The sequence below is a fragment of the Artemia sp. Qi Xiang Cuo genome, chromosome 18 (genome assembly GCF_049724085.1).
Source record: "Artemia sp. Qi Xiang Cuo chromosome 18, ASM4972408v1, whole genome shotgun sequence".
In the NCBI taxonomy this organism is placed as follows: domain Eukaryota; kingdom Metazoa; phylum Arthropoda; class Branchiopoda; order Anostraca; family Artemiidae; genus Artemia; species Artemia sp. Qi Xiang Cuo.
This window is the reverse complement of record NC_142811.1, coordinates 50980630-50998478: the sequence shown is the minus strand read 5'-3', so window position 1 is coordinate 50998478 and position 17849 is coordinate 50980630. Positions and strand designations below refer to the sequence as shown.

The 17849-nt window shown below is 34.7% G+C and overlaps 1 protein-coding gene and 1 long non-coding RNA gene across 2 annotated transcripts in view; one reads left to right on the top strand and one right to left on the bottom strand.

Moving 5' to 3' along the window:
- Positions 1–6529, top strand: part of LOC148941611 (uncharacterized) — a 77321-nt gene extending 70792 nt beyond the window's left edge. Inside the window, exon 2 of the long non-coding RNA XR_016143303.1 lies at positions 5881–6529. This is a non-coding gene — a long non-coding RNA (uncharacterized LOC148941611). The remainder of the gene's footprint in view (positions 1–5880) is intronic.
- Fis1 (Mitochondrial fission 1 protein) overlaps positions 1924–17849 on the bottom strand; it is a 45695-nt gene continuing 29769 nt past the window's right edge. Inside the window, exons 2-4 of the mRNA XM_089104701.1 lie at positions 17438–17647; positions 7929–8034; positions 1924–2104 (exon numbers count right to left, since the gene is read on the bottom strand). Of these exons, the coding sequence (XP_088960827.1) occupies positions 2016–2104; positions 7929–8034; positions 17438–17647 (405 nt within the window). The 3' untranslated portion in view covers positions 1924–2015. The remainder of the gene's footprint in view (positions 2105–7928; positions 8035–17437; positions 17648–17849) is intronic.

Here is a 17849-nt window from a genome sequence, read left to right as displayed (position 1 = left end):
GAAGTAGTAGTTGCTAAACAAATATATTGAATATTTTTTTATCTTGTAACTTTTCCTAATTTAGATAAATTTTATACAAAAAGAACAAACAAACAAAAGAACTAAACAAATGACGGCATATTCCCAGAAGATGGTCTCAAAAATACACTGTATGCTTAAGCTAAAGAATTGGCGACACTTGGGCTTGAACCTTGTCCCGGAGGACAAAGGATTGTAAATACAGCGTGCCATCAACTCGGCTAGGGTAGCTCTATTGCCATCCATGGCTTTAGGGTGGCACGCCATCAATATTTTATGTTTCAGAATACACCATTTATTCAAGCTAAAGCTTTATTACTCTCCCAAAACATAAAACCTCACGCAATCTATCGCAAAATCTATCGCAAAAATTATTGCATGTAAAATTTAAGGTTACGTTAATTTCGCTTAAAGTATAAAACCTATTATACATTTCATCTGTATTTAAAGGCGGAAACGATTTTATTTAGTGCCTATAAACAACTGTTATAGAAACAATAAGTATACGAATCAAAACCCCTAGCGTAATTCTGGTGCAAATAATGTACGACATGCAAATCTTTCTAAAAAGGGGTTTGAAAGGAGGAGGGGGGATTTTGGAGGTACCTAGAGTCCACTGTATGCCACGAATAAAAAATTAAGAAACTTTACATGATTTCACTTCAGTAAAGTTGTAGCATACCTGCGTTTCTGCAAAGACAAGAAAATGATTTGGGTAGTTGAGTACTACAGGGGCCATGGACAATTAGAAAAAATAATCAGGACCTTCCTGAGCAAGTGATGGCGTATGGACACTTATGTGCTCCCTAATCATATTAACTAAAAATTCTTGAACGTTTGGGCTGATGGCCATCTATTCGCTAAAATTTTGGGGTAAGGTGTTTTTTCCCAGTCATATAGATTTGAAATTATTGTGTGATTCTAGCTCAAACATGGTGCGACGTGCCCTGTCTTTCTGCTAAAAAGTTAGCAATAGATTTGGTGCGGGAGAAGGTAAGCATCATTTGTCCATCTTGGCTGATAAGAATCGAAAATTTATGCGTGACTCTGGTTCAAAGAGTGCACCCATTTGAAAAAGTTAGGATCGGAGGGAAAGGGATTGAGGGATGGAGGAGAAAGGCTTCCAGTTTGTTCTTTCAAACAACTCATTCTTAACTAATTTTGAGGGGAGTCATTATCTAATTTTTTCAGTTATGAACGTTAACAAAGAAGTGGCCCTTTTCTCAAAATTTCCAAAAAGGTGTATCTAACGGACAAATTTTTATACAAGAAAGCTGATGCGACATAACCTTCTTCAGTTCTTCAACAAATGTCGACCAAAAGAGAAAAAAACAAAAAGAAAGTTCCATGTCACTTATTCGAAAATAACTTTTTGTCGTGGGTCAACTTTCTCGCATTACTACTAAGAAAGGAGCAAAGAAAAAGCACCAGTTTCTTTAGCAATGACTTACTTATTTAACTTGGATCTTCCAACGCCTAAAGGCGCATAAGTAGCAAAGGTAAACCTCCAATTCAGCCGATCATGTGCCAGGGACCAGAGATCATTTAAGGTAGTTCAAGACGTGTCGCCTCTTCCTTAAGGGACAGGCCTAGTGTAATGTGCTGTCTCCCCCTCGGTCAAAGACAGCGATATTTTTAGAAATCCAGGGGGTAATAAAAATCTAGAGGGGGCGGAAATACCCCTCCCCCCATTGGTCACAACGAAATAAACAAAATTGTCATCTAATCTTTAACTGTTGCAAAATAGATTATCTTTGTGAAACACTTATCAGAAATTAGTAAAAACCACACGAAAAAGACTACAAATAACTGACACTAAAAATCGTCAACAAGACAAAGCCAGTAAAAAGTTAGCCTAATACTATTCAATACTATTCGAGAATTACCTGACCCAAAAAACTTACGTTCCTTCACTAATTTCGTTTAATCATAAATAAGAAGCAAATATTTAAAAGAATAAAAACATAAATTTGTCAATATAAAGCCAGAATGTTGATTTACTTCTTCGCCAAACTGACAGCCAGACCAATAATTGCACCAACCCCAGCCACAGCACCAGCAGCAAGGGCCATCCCCTTTAGTCCATCTAAAGAAAATAAGCTTACTATTAGTTTATAGCCCATTAAAGGACTTGAAAACGGATTCAAATTAAAACAGCTAATACCATTCTTAAACACGGAAATGGAGGGAATATTTAAAACGTTATTATTTAATCCGGTACGCACACGAAATTTTACGATGCACAAGTTATATTTTTCTCTGTTTTATGTGGTTGGTGATGCTCGTGAACAGCGCGCTTGATTGCTGCTTACTTTTGGAACTGATGCTTAGAACTTACTGCTTACTCTATAAATGTCCATATTTTTATTATTAATTGTATATTTCTTGGATAGACACGGGGGGAGCAATCAGAATTTGTATTCAGGAAACGATTAGGGGGTAAAATTAATCAACATACAGCCATCAACACATGTTCCTGTAGCGTATTCCTGGTCAAGCTCGTAAATCACCCCTCGCCCTAATCAAAATAAATTTCTGGAAATATGCTTCGATTTACATCATTATTACATTCAGCCAAGACAAATGTTTCATCAGTTGACAGATAGTCAATGAGTGAGGCTAGTTAAATAAGCCATGTCTATGTAGGTGTAGTTCCTGTAGGTCCAAATCCTTTAATTTTCATTGAGCCATCATATAAATACTGAAGGAAGGGGAAGGAAGGTTTGATTTTAACACTAATCTCTCTTTATTCCTAGGAGCATTTTAGGACTAAGCTTTTAAAATACGTACAACAGGGTGATAGCTTAATACAGAAATATTTTCAGTAGTTCCTTTAAGAAAATTTGTTCAAAAGAATGTACCTTGTAAACCTTAAGAATGGTAAATTTAAAATTTGTTTTTGATATCTCAGACCCCTCCCCTCCCCCCCTGAGAAAGACTTTTACGGATGTTCTTTTTCAAAGATTATTAATGGCGTTTTATACAAATATTGAAATTGAATCTGAAAAAAAAACAAGACTGAAGAAGCGAGTGGTGGCCAAAGCTTCGCAGCAGAAACTGTAAGTACAGGGCAACCCTGTCAATGGTAACCAAAGCTCTATAGACTGAAGTAACTGCAACAACATATGAAACAAAAAAATCTATTATATATATGCTGATTTTAAATGTGTCTATTTAGATAATTTTATAATTGTTCATCAAAAAATATCTGCATATAGAAAGTTAATTATTTTTAGACAATAGGGCTAAACTCCACCAAAAAGGGGAGCAACACTGATACTAATTATACAATTAAATTCAACATGTACAAGTGCCCTACAGCCACTTTGAACAAAACACGAAATCTTCCATTTTTTTTACAAGTTGACAAATCGAATCCACAGCTTTTGGTTATTGAAAGAGAGGTCATTCGAATAAGAACTCAAAGACCCAGCACTCTTTTAATAAATGAAAAGAGATTAAACTACAAGAAACTACCAAATTCTAGAATTTTGTCCTGTGAAATTGCAATTTTAGTCCAAACAGAGCCGATATGTTATAATGAAAAACATTCCGAGACCTACTGAAGCAGTTTTATATGGCCTCCCAGTCTCAGAAGTGACTTTGATGTACTATGGTATTCACAAATGGATAATTTTAGGTGAAGAAGATACCTAAGCATGGGTGTAGGCAGCATCTTGTCTAGGGGGGGGGGCGTTGATTCTGTGATAGAGGTGTGGGGGCTTATAAATACTTCCCGAGGTCCTTTTAACATAGCTCTTTAGAAACTCGTCATTCGTATATTTCGCCTCTAGCATTTTCCATGTTCTACTTTTCCGGCAATACTATAATATAATAAACTCACTATCCTACTTCCAATTCCCAGAAAACATAAACACCATAAAAGCGATCTGACACAAATCACGTTACGTTTAAATAACAGATTCTTGTTCTAAGAATTCAATCAAAAGTTTAAAGTTGAGCAATATTAAATATCAAACTTGGTATAGGGAAGACTAGCCCACGATCAGCACGGCCCACAAAAATTTAACCAAAGCAAATAATTTCAATATAAAAAACTATTGGGACATCTGGTGGATTATAAGAGCTCTGACAGATGGCAGTGTATATGTTAAATTGTCAGGCCTTGATTAATACTTTTACCAAAAATATCAGATTGGATCACGCTTTATGGTGATTAAATCTGTAATTTTGTTCAATTTTTGTCTGAAGGCCTACGCCTAATTACGAATACTAGAAAAGCCATAAACTCACGTTGTATTCTCTAATTACTTGTCTGTCTTTTGGCAGCTTTTGAGACGTACCATCTTCACTGGTTTGCTGTTAGCATTTTTTCATCCCGCGGGATGGCAAAATCCCAGGTACGGCCACAATACCCGGGGCATGCCGTAAAAAGGTGTTCAAAAGTGAGCTGTGTTTGTACAAGCAGTGCTATTTCCCACAGAAAACAATGTCCGGAAAGTTTACGCAAGGGAGCTTTACCAGGAACCATCATGATCGGCTCGAAACAAATTCTTGCTGGATGACTGCCTTCCATTTTTTGCTTTACTTACAGCATTTTATCAATCAAGTCAAACCCTCAAAAGAGTCACCTGTACTTCTGAAAATAAACGACCAGATCAGTCGGTACACCATTGAATTGCTTGCTCTGGCTAAAAATAATGGTGTTGTATTTTTAACTATCCCTTCTCGCACCACTTACAAACTACAGCCTCTAGAAAGGACAGTCATGGGGTCTTTTAATGCTTACTATAATCAAGAAGCCGCAAGTTTTATGACTGCCCAAAAACATAAAACTATATCAGTGCATAAACATTGCTGAGCTGCAGGGGAAAGCATATCCAAAGACTTTCACTCCCGAGAATATAATCAGTGGATTCAGAGCCAATGGGGTCTACCCCAACAAAAGAAACGTCTTCAAGGATTATGAGTTCCTCTCGTCGTATGTCTTAGACAGAATGCCAACCGCATCTAGTGAAACACTTACTTGGGAGGTTTCTGTGCTCAGCGGAAGCCCTGTGCGACATTTATACTCCTTCTTTAATATAGACCCTGAAACGGACACAACATAGGTTCTATCTCTAAATGAGAAGCAAAAGCCAGCAGATGATTCGCTAAAAGAGATTGTCCATGCAAATCCCTTTCCAAAAAGATCACCACGAAAAAGCAACAGGACAAATAATATGAAAAAGTCAGGAGCGCTCACTGACATTCCTGTGAAAGAATGCACTTCTTCTGTTGTAAAAGCTGTATTTTCCGGAAAAACCCTTGCCTATAAAAAAAAGATTGCCACAGACATGAAAAAAGAATAAGGCAAAAGACATTTTTCTTATAACAAGAGTATCAGCCAGAGTGACGATTCTGACGTAGATAGGCATGTATACAACAACTCTTCCAACTTCAGTATGGACGTTGAAGACGAGCCCCCTACCAGCAACTTTCAGTTTAACATTGAGAAAGTCAAGACTTGTTATTGCAATCTGTTTGAGCTGAAGAGCAAGAAAGGGAATCTGTTCACTATATTATCATTATCAAAAAAGTAGCAACTGAAGAACTTAAGGTCCACTTTCTGAACGAGACTAAAGTATGAGACTTTGCACTAACTGACGAGACGGATAGTGAATTAAAGAAAGTTGAAATAAAGCTACAACCACTGACAGGTGGAACATCAAGATTAGTGGAGCGGCTTACTTTTGATGTTGATCAGTCAATTTATAATTTGAAATTAATACTCTTTAGTTTTTTTAAACCTTACTGAAATTGATTTTGTAGTTTTTTATACTGCCTATCTTCTTTCATAATTTTGTAGCCGTAAAACAAGTTTTAATGTTTCCTTGGCCAATTTTCTGTTTCTTTTGTCAGGTGGCCGAACGCAAGCAAGAGACAACCGAACCAGTACTAGGGTGGCCCAGGTTTGGCACTTGTGACCACTTGGATAGAGAGGTATCCAGGTGGAAAAGTGGTGGAGTATTTCTAACTGTCGTTTTAAAAAATGGTACTGAATGAGTTACCTATGCTTTGGCATACTCAGCATCTTCTTATCGCCTGAATCAATTCCTGGAGAATTAAAAAAGTCAAAACTTGCCAATCGCGGGCCAGTTTCCTATCTATATATCGGACAAAAATCAATATTCAATATCGAAATGTAAATATCGATATCAGAAACAATATTTGGAAATTTCTGTTTATTTCCAGCTTTTCCAACCAGTGAACAACCTACAGAAAAATTCCAACATACGAAAAATTCTTGTTAATATCTACTGCAAATTTGAAGTTCCAGAGGGGGGCAGCCACTCTATTTTGGAAAATTATACTTTATTCCGAAAAGCAAATAGAGAATTTCCATTTAAAAAGTAGAGTTTGAGAGGCCCGTAGCGTGCCACATATTTAGGTTAACTTCACGGTGTTAGAAACGAACAGAACTGACATTGAAAAACAGGTTTTCTCACATGAAAGCTTTTTCAAAATAATAATTGGTACCGGTGCATTATAAGGACACTTCTAAAAAGTCAAGTTTGGTTAACGCTAATGAAATAAAATAAAATAGGATGAATACATAATAGTTTATAAAAACAAAATTGGGCTATATATTTGCACCTTCGGGGGGGGGGGGTAAAGCAGACCATATATTAAATACGTAACCTAACCTAACCTAGGTACCTTCCCCCCCCCCCCCCCTAAACAATAGTTTAAATATCGTAAACACAATGAAAAATACTTTTTGCATTCCATTTCTCAATAGCGGTCTCTTGAACATAACCAGTCTGGCGGGTTTCGTCTCTCATTTGTATATAAAAGTGTCCGTATAACGCACCAGTATCTAATAATTATACAAATTCAACGGAAATTTTGTTTTCAGCAACTAGGCAGAGGGTAGAAAAGGATCTAAAGATTACGATTGAAGTAAAAAATTTATAAATTTAACCCTCATCAATCCCAAACCCACAAATGCCCCCTGTAAAAAAATTGTCAGAGGTGTATGCAGGAGAGTAAAGAATCAATCAAAATTTTTAATGGAACATATTTTTGCTATTGCAGACTCGTTTTGTTTGTTTACACTAAAAAAAATTCACAAATTAGCAACCCTTTTAGATTGGACCCTTGACAGGACTTCCGTTAGTTAACTCAGGTTCAGTAACCGCAAAGCACCACGTTACAAGACATTAATTTTAAAGAAGGGTAGCAAGATGTTGAAGTAGAACGGGTCCCATTGTCCCTTCAAATTTGACATCAGAATACCTATTTTCTAACTACCGCCGAACTCGGTGCTAGGCTTTGGGAGAGTTATCCCACAGGAACAACCGAAAGGGTAACTTTTATCTATACTCAAAAACCTCGGGGATATCCCTCAACAAAATAGGAGACGAATTCTCCTAAAACAAAAATCGCATCTAACCTTCCAAAATCTAGGCTAGGAGACAAATGTAGGTAGTACATTGTAAGAAACTTACTATTAACTTGAACCAACAAAAAAGACCTAACTAAGAACAGGGCACAAACGAAAACTGTGACTTCTAAGCTGGCGTATCCCTTTGACATTCTGACCAAGGCCATAACTGCACAGTTCACGACAATCAATGAACCATTAACAAACTAAAGGAAGATTAGGCAATCCTACCTTACCGGGGGTCGGGCTTGAAGATGAATCACTGTCCAGCTGAATTTTTCTGTTTATCTTTATTAGCTGGCTTATTCATTCAAGACGTGAAAAGATTCTCGTGGAAAAAGGGGAAAAGAATTAAATATACTAAAAGGGGCATACAAAAGAACAAAAAGACATTTATCAGATAAATAAATGGACCAGGGGCCCAACAGTTAAGTTTAATCAAAGGCCCTGGCTCCAAAGCCTGGATATTTTATAAAGTTTTTTTATATATCCTACTATTTCCATATTGAATACTCAGGCTTACCTATTTCCATTTTCTTCTTAATGTTTGTCTTCATATCCATAGCTTGTCGATTGTTTGGCTCCATTGCTAATAGAGTTTCAGTGTATTCTAAGGCTTTAGGGTAATCCTAAATGAAAACTGCTATCAATAACATTGCAAAATTAAATAAATTTGCTAATAATTTGCATACATTAAATAAATTTGCTAATAAATTTCATTATCAGTTAGTTATTATCCATTTCTAGCCCAAATTTAAGAAGTCAAATTATACAGAACAAATATAAAATTGCTCGACATTTCATTAAAATCTTTAAACTTTAGGAGGGGACGAATTTAAAGACCCTATCAATATACACGCCTGGGTTAAACTTCAAAACTTCTATTTCATAAAATATGTTTTCTATAGTTGTGAGCTGTACTGGTACTTGGTCCCCTTCAGAGGAAAGATTGAATAGCATCTATGCGATACAGGAGTTATAAACTGAGAAATAACTACAAAACTTATTATTATTCTTTGCAAAATTAATAAATTATTATATGTTCTGTTACTGTTGATTTGTTTTTGTCTAAATACGGTATTTATAGTTGATAAACAAAATACAAAAGAGACATGCAAAATATCCTGCTTTGATTTTCCCTCCCTTAAAGAAAGTTCCAGGCTTCACAGTTATTTAAGTTCTTGTTTATCTGTTTATTGTCTTTATTGAATTTTATTTGTTTTTATTTGAACTGTTATTTAAATATATTATATATTTGTTTAAATGTTTGTTATAATTATATTTGCTTGTATATAATTACATACTTTAATATTTTTCACATTCAATTTGTTATTATCATATTTTTTATTATATTTATTTTTTGTGAGCTGATAATCTCATCACAACTTTCTTTTGTTGATAAACGAAAAACGTTAAAATAATAAAATTATTTCTTAAAGAAAATAAAAGTGCTGATAAAATGATTATTCAACTGAAAAATTATGCTTAAAACAGAAGAAATTTTTATGTTCTTCAAAAATTATTTTATGTTCTTTGTCAGTTTATTTGCTTTAGTCTGAATGTTTATAGTTGATAAACAAAATACAAAAGAAATATGCAAAATATCCTGCTTTGATTTTCCCTCACTTAAAGAAAGTTCCAGGCTTCACAGTTATTTACGTTCTTCCGTATCTGTTTATTGTCTTTATTGAATTTTATTACTTATTATTCGAACTGTTATTTAAATTTGTTATATATTTGTTTAAATATTTGTTATACTTATATTTGTTTGTATATTATTACATATTTTAATTTATTTGTTATTATTATCATATTTATTTGTTTTTAAGAGCTGATAATCTCTTCACGCCTTTCTTTTGTTGGTAGACGAAAAACATTAAAACAACAAAATCATTTCATAAAGAAAACAAGTGTTAATGAAATAATTATTCAACTTAAAAATTTTGTTTAAAACAGAGGAAATTGCCTTTTTTTCTAATCCCCCTCCGTACGGACAATTTACTTTGCCAAGCAAACAGTGAAGAATCGTTGCTCTCACAACAGAATTGATGGAGAAGAAAATAAAAAAAGGGAAGGAAAAGATTAGCTTAGGACGCCGAACTTTTTTTTTAGAAGACATTTTGACCAAACACGCTAAATACTAATATAAATTATCATTTGTGTCGGAAATAGTCATATTCGATAAAATTATTAATTACCACTATTAATTATTAATTAATTACCAGTCTAAGCCCATATCCGAAACCATCCCTAATATATACGGTTTAGATTCCAGTGACTCATCTTTCTTGGCTGAAAATTGTATGCAAACCATTCAATTAAAAAAGGTGTTCAGCTTATTTGAAATGCTTCGTTAATTTTAAGGGGATTCGATACATTAAATCATTTTGTAAGCCTCAGCGCCCACTTACAGTCTCAAAGACAATGGGCCTATAAGCGAATTCTACCAGGAGATTAGCCACCGTCGAGAGCTATTGAGAATCTATGGCTTGGCTTTCATATTTGATTGAAAAGAAAATGGAATTTTACGTCCCTGTATCGGCAAGGTTTCGATCAAAGCGGGCAGCACGAAAAAAATCGAACAAAGCAGGCAGCACGATCAAAGCGATACTGCCAAGGCTGACAAACTACTCAAATGATATCTCCATTGAGCTGATTGTTACCGCTTTCCTAGAAATTATAACAGAAAATTTCTAGGAACTAGCCTTTCCTGAACTTAAAACAGAGAATTCTGCTACTAATCGAAAAACCAAAATTCGCACTGTCTGATAATAAGAATAATTTATTTACGCCCTCTATACATACATGGATGTACATAGAGGAGTATAGGAAATAAATGAAAAAAATACTGAGAATACAAAATTACACTTTTAACGAAAAGGACGGCAATAAGTAGCTCATAATAACTCATGAATATATAATAAAGGGGATATTTATTCTATGTTCTCTAGATCGTCTAAGAAATTGGTCGCATTCTTGATCCATTTTAACAGTAATATCAAATATTCCGAATTTTCGTATAATATACCTATTTTTGAACGATAGTGGAATTCCAAAAAAATTTTTACAAAACCGGAAAAAGCACACGTGGATACGCTTTTCATCACTTTTACTTAAAAACCTCAACGACGAAAAAATTGTGAGGCACAAACATAAAATCATAAATTATAGCAAGTTTTTTTTTTTTATCAAAACGACCTTTCACCCTCAATAGCAGGCCATGAGTTTTGCTAAGTTTTCCCATTACAGACGATATCGCCAACTCCCACGTAGCTTTAATTTTCGGGCCAAAAGGCAACCCAAGGTAATTAATGGAATCTTTATTTAAAATATTCAGTGATCCCATCCTAATTGAATGATACTGAAAAAAACTATTACTGTCTGCCACTAGGAATTCTGTTTTAGTAGATTCAATCTCTAATCATATCTCCCGTAGATGCGAATGTAATATTTAATTGCATTCTGCATTGATATTAAATTGTCCGAAAATAAAAAATCATCAGCATACGACAAGTGGCTAATGTTTCATTAAAACTTAATATCTGTCTTCAGCAAAAAGCGTGAAAAGTTTAATGGCATTTCTAAGATTTCTGAGAAAGAAGATGTCGGCTTTTAGTTTTATGTCGTTCATTCGGATATCTTATCCATGCTTTACAAGTTATAGCAAGACCGTCCAGCCAATTTTAAACAGTTTAGCCACACAAACATATTACTGGACGAGCTAGGATGATCCTAGAACGTATTGAGTCCCCCTACACTACTGTCAAGGAGAGAAGAAATTAACTATTATTGTCTTTTTTGAAGAATTTAATTAACAAAATAATAAGTTGTAAATCCTTAGAGCTGTGAGGATTTTGATGGACAAGTAAACCATGAGAGTGGGAAATTAATTTAATTTATTTAATTATTAAATTCATTTATTAATTTAATTATTAATTTAATAATATTTTTTTAATTATTTAATTTAATTTAATATTATTAATTATTAATTAACAAAAATTAATTTAATTATTCTCCGGAAAATTGTCGGCTAAATGATTGGGGCCAAAACTAAATATAAACTGAGATAACTTGCCTGGTCAGAAGTTTAATCGACAAAGTCCATAAAACCATGGAGAATTAAAAAAAAAATATACTACTGAATTTTATTTAATGTGCCAATCTTTCAATAAGGGTAATCTAGGACGTAGTTGCTAAAGGGTTTGGGTATGGATAATACACTTGGCTTAAGTACATATTTGTATACACTTAGCCAAATTAGCTTCTCTCGCCAAATTAGTCAAAGCATTTTTGGTCCTTTTTCAATACAAATCCTTTTTTTTATTTTCATGTATAGAATTACTAGAACTACAAGCTCAGGACCATTTTTATCCTCAACAGCATAAGCAGACCAGAACTAATTTTAACCTTGGGTGTGTTCCAGAGCTCACTTATCATTAATTATATGATACAGGTTGCAATTCTCCCAAACTAATGAACTACTATTATCTTCAGCCTAAATGTCAGATAACAACTTATTTAGCTCCTAAAATGCTTGCAATACACAAAATAGGGTAACATACTAGGCGGTTCTACACTTAAAAGCATATAAATTATTTACAACTTTTTTTTATCTGTTGTCTTGAAATGAAAATAATAATGAATAAATTAATTATCATTAGGCTTACTGACAATAGAATTCTGAACACACAACCCTTTTTTCCACCAGATGATTAGAGCATTAAAATCAGCTACAGATAAAGTTTTTGTAACATTTTCTTCACTTTTACTTGTATTGACTCAGTCAAATTGGTACAATTATAGTCAATAGCCTGAAAACCCATCCCACCCCAAAAAAAACTTTTAATAAAGCTAAGGAAACTAAGTAACGTTTGTATGAGTAAACGCCTTCCAGAGGAAATCGTTGCTCATAGTACAGGGAAACTAGCCAAGAATATGGGTTGACCCCAAACAAATTGCAACAGAAATGATTTTTATATGATATTGTAGAGAAAAAAACGTTTAACAACATATCCAAAGTTGCACATTCTAGGTCGACGCAAAACTAGTTTATTTTTGCTTTTCTCGTCAATTTTTTCAGTTTTTTCTACAAAAAACGAACTGTCGGTAAAGGTTCGTTTTTCTATATAGGCATATGAAGTACCGTCCCGATGTAAAATGAAAAGCTGAGCCCGAAAATGAAAGCAAATTTGATGTACAATGTACCAGAAAAACATTTCCTAATCATCAATCCAATCAATAATTCAATAATTCCATAAATCAATAATCAATAATTCCAATCATCAATATGTTATTTTACCTTTTTCACCGTTGTGACCTCTTTTTCACCATACGATTAGAAGGCAACTATTCTGACATAAAATGATGAGCTGAGCCCAAAAATCAAATTAACCGGATGTAATTTCTACTAGAAAACCCGTTTCATATTCATCAATATGCACTTTTTTATTTAATTTTCATTTTACATGTTTCTTTTACCACTTATTGTCCCCTAATTCATCGATTGTTGGTAAAAAAAAAAAAAAAAGGGCTGATAAATTATGGTTGGCTCGTTTAGAAGACCAGTTAAAGCACAGAAGGCAACTACACCACTTTCATACCCTTCGAATGCAATAAGTAATATCAACGTTTCATCCCACGCTTTGTCCAAGTGATTTCCCGAATAAAGCCGTAAGCTGAAAGTCACAATTGAAAATTACCCCGAGTAATCATTTATTAGGTCACGTTAATGCCCGTGTTTGATATCTTGCCATCTGTAGGTAAAAAAAGTCATTCGATATATCTGCCACCTAACAAGCTAAAAAAGTTTTACTGCGAATGTTTTCCTTTCCCATTGACTTGATATTTAAAGGTAAGAGATCATTTTTGTTTGTGTCATCATTTCAACCAAAGATCTAAAGTCTAAAATGGTAAACTAATGTGTCCAACCGTACGTAGTAAAATTCTTGAAAATTTAAATCAAAGTACTGTTTTATCTATTCACAGAGACATCTACTGAGAAGATAATCGCGCCTTGAAAAACATCTTGTGCTAAAAGATGACCCTTAACGTTAGGCTGTCCAAGTTTGTAATGCTGCGATATGGTATCCGTACTGCGAAATTTCTTAAGAGCCGAAGGATCTGGGTCATGAAATCTCCAATTAAATTCTACCTCTGACATGCTACCTTTTCTGGCGGCATCTAGGCACAACAATTAAACAAAATCCTGCCAGCTTTACATCCAGCGAATGGTCAAGCTCCAAGAAACCCATCCTGTCATTTATCAAGCCTTCCAGAATGGGATGCATGCGGTCAGACTTTCTGATAGATTCTGGGCTGGGCTTTCCACGGATCTTGTCATTGAGAGCTCATGCGTTGTCTCAAAAAGACCGGTGGCCTTACCGATGGAAGTGGTATGACAGAGGTTCAAAGGTCTTTATGGGTTCTGTCTCAACCAATCTGCTCTGCACTATATATTCTGATGGAGGGTATGTAACAGGTTTTCTATGGAACTAGTGAACAGCATAAGGAAACATCCGAACCGACAGCTAAGAGACTGTAGACACCCAGATCGTTATCGATTTCCTAGAAAAAGGATCACCACTTAATGGGGATCTTCAACTAAGAAACATCAACAACGGTCTGACAGCCAACGAATATGCCAAAGCTGATTCCCCTAGAGATTTAGGCCTAAAAATCATTGACTCCATGTCTGGAAAGCTGGTCACTGATTTTGTGTTTCGACGAAAACAACAGGCAGTTCAAATTACTTCAAAGCAGAATCCAGGTTGAGATTGGAAAAGACTGGACTCCACTCTCCTTTTTCAGAGGTTCGTCACGCTAGCAAAGAGGCAGATCAATCCTACGGAATCTGAGTACTGTCAACACAAACTGTGTTTCTACTCAGCATCGCTTTTTGACAGTTCTTGCATGCTCCGGTCTCCGAACAAGCCAGAGTTTGTCAAGGTTATATCACAGGCTTGTAATCTTGAGGAGCACTCTACTCCTCTTTCCAAAGGCATCCGATATATCATCGACGGTGAAGCTCTTCTGCACAGAATTCCATGGGCCAAAAACGAACGGTACTCCGAAATCCTTGACCATTATGCTACTTACGTGACCTAAAAGTATCCAACGGCCACTATTGTGTTCGACGGTTACGATGACAGAGCTACCATAAAAGGATATGGCCCAGTCGAAGAAAAGTCGTATAATCGGCCGTGAGATCTTCCTCACATTAGATATGCAGTTGAAGGTAAAAAAAGATGAGTTCTTGTCCTGCGAGAAAAACAAGGCCAGGTTTATCTGCGCGTTGGCTGTTTATCTCCGATCAAAGGGCTTCGTCGTAGTCCAGGCACCATGTGATGCAGATGTCCCAATTGTATAAGCTGCTGTTGATTCTTCCCGGTATTACGACACTGAATGGAGATGACACTGATCTTTTGGTTCTATTATGTTATCATAGTGACCTATCTAGCATGAAATTGTTCTTTGCATTTAAGACAAAGTCGAATAAAGCTCCCCGAATATGGGATATTCACAAATTGAAAGAGAAGCTGAGCCAAGAGACGTGCCATCTGATTCTTTTTGCTCACGCCATCTTGGGCTGTTACTGTACTTCACGGATTCACAATATGGGAAAAGGCCTTGCTCTGAAGAGGCTAATGACAGATGCCGATTTTCGTACATCAGCTGCAGTCTTCAGGCTGAAGTCAGCTTCAAAGGAGGAAGTAAGGATTGCTGGAGAAGACGCTCTGCTCATGATATAGGGCTCATCAAAAGGGGGAAATCTGAATGAACTCGGCAGGGAAGTTTTTAAACAGAAGGTGACTACTGCTAGCACGTTGGTCCACCCAGAACAGTTACCACCAACTTCTGATGCGGCTAAATTCTACAGTTACAGGGTTTTCATCCAAGTTCAGGTGTGGAATAGAGATCCGGATTCTGAACTTAAAGCCGAGGAATGGGGTTGGAAAAATAAAGATTACTTCTTGTATCCATTGATTACTGAAGTCCTACCAGCCCCTTGTCTGCTTCTGAAAATCGTGAAGTGTTCCTGTCAACTGGAATGTAGTTCAACGAGATGTTGCTTCTTTAATAACGGCTTAGCTTGCACTGCAGCCTGTAAAACGTGCAAAGGGACAGCATGTTCTAACTCTCGAAGAATCGAAAGCTATAACTATGAAGAGAACGTCGAAGCTTAGATATCTGAATCAAAAGAATAAGTTGTGAATACTAGTCGGAGTTTCATTCTGTGTTTCAAATGTTCATGAAGTTATTTCGATAAATTTATCAGTTGTGAAGACTAGTCAGTGTGTTGATAATAGTTTGTTCTAAGAGGGATTTTAAATGTCGGCCGCTGAAAACTAGTTTCAGGGATGATTTCCCTTTTCTAATATTTTTAATGTTTTAATAAACATCTTGCAATCACTTTTTTAGGCCGACCTATTAGGTGATGGAGCCAGCGACAATAGGATTCAGGCTAACTAAATATTAGATCTCAAAACCGACATATTAGCCAGCGAAAGATGGTCTGGTAAAAAAAAATGGGGGTCACGACGACGAGAAGCGTAAAAATCTCATATCGATGATTATGAAACTTTTTTAAATACCGTACACCAAACGTGACTCCATTTTTGCACTCATCTCATCTTTTTACATCGGAATAATAATTCAGTTCAAGAAAAAAAAACAATTACCAAAACTTTTTTTTTTTTTTTGTTAGGAAATTGAGAAAACTGACACGATATGAAAAAAAAACTAGTTTTGCGTCGACCTAGAATGTGCAACTTCGGATATGTTGTTAAGCTTTTTTTCCTCTACAACATGGTTTAAAAATCATTTCTGTTGCAATTTCTTTTTACCAACAATCGATGAATTAGTTGACAATAAGTGCTAAAAGAAACATGTCAAATGAAAATAAAAAAGTGCATAACGATGAATAAGAAACGGGTTTTCTTAGAAGAAACTACATTATGTTAATTTGATTTTTGGGCTCAACTTATGATTTTATATCAGAATAGTTGCCTTCTGATAGTATGGTGAAAAAAAGGTCACAACGATGAGAAGGGTAAAATCACATATTGATGATTATGAAACTTTTTCCGGTACATTTTACATCAAATTAGCTTTCATTTTCAAGCTCAGCTTTTAATTTTACATCGGGACGGTACTTCATATAGAGAAAAACGAACATTTACCGACAGTTCATTTTTTTAGAAAAAACTGAAAAAATTGACACGAAAAGCAAAAAAAAAAAACTAGTTTTGCGTCGACCCAGAATGTGCGACTTTGGATATATTTTTAAGCTTTTTTTTCTCTACAACATCATGTAAAAATCATTTCTCTTGCAATTTGTTTGGGGTCAAAATCTAGTTTGCCTGTACTATCAGAATACGCATATTACATGATTTGACTGAGCTAAAGCATTTCCATAAATCCAACATTAATTTTTTTTTTTTTTTTTCTGGATCCAACCACTGAGAAATTCAAAACAAGATTAAAACACTTTTTGCCATATAACTCAGGAAAGTAAATTCACTCTCAAAGTCCCTCTCAAGCTATCTTTCGTCAAAAACTCAACGTTTGATCAGTATGAAATGAAAATACTCAAAATGATCCTTAATAATAAAAAAAAAGTGTTTTTATTAATTTAAAAAAAGAATATAAAATACAAATTGAATGCTAGCCTAAAATAATAGCTTAATTTATAGGCTATCAATTATAGAATTAATACAATTTTTAAGTATATTATAGATTATTAATACAACCTATATTTTATAGCCTTATAATACGACAGATTTTGGCAAAAAAAGCTACTGTCCAGCCAATAAGAGTTAGTCACAGGTTTTGATTGGCTAAAAAAAAAAAAACTATACAAATAAAAAAAAAAAAAAAATCAAAAAAATTAACTCAATCTACCTGGCTTGAGACTCAATTATGTTCTGCGCAGAATTATCTGCACATTAGTGTACAGAATTTTGAACAAGTTGGGCAACATAAATAATCTTAGAAAATCAATTATAAAAATCAAATACAAAAAAAAAGTTATACCTTCAACTTAAAATGACCATAAGCTAGATAGAATATATAATCCCTTCTTGCTTCTTCATCACCTTTGACAATAAGTTCTTCTAAAAATTTGATACCATTCTTTATATCTTCAGCATAACGACTCTTGACGAGACAAAAGGCAAAGTTGAATTTGGATATAGCTGTTACTTTTCCATCTTTTAATTCTTCAAAGTACTGTTTCTCAAATTTCTGAAAGCATTGTTAATTAATAATAACTAGAGGGTTTAGTTCAAGAGTGTATAATGTTCATTTTGTATCATCAAAGTATATTATTTAATCGCAAGCCATTAATGGAATTATGGCTTGCAATTAAAAGCAGAATTATGGCTAATAGTACTTGGTAAAAATTACTCATAATTGAAAACATTGTTTGTCAAGTTTGTTATCACAT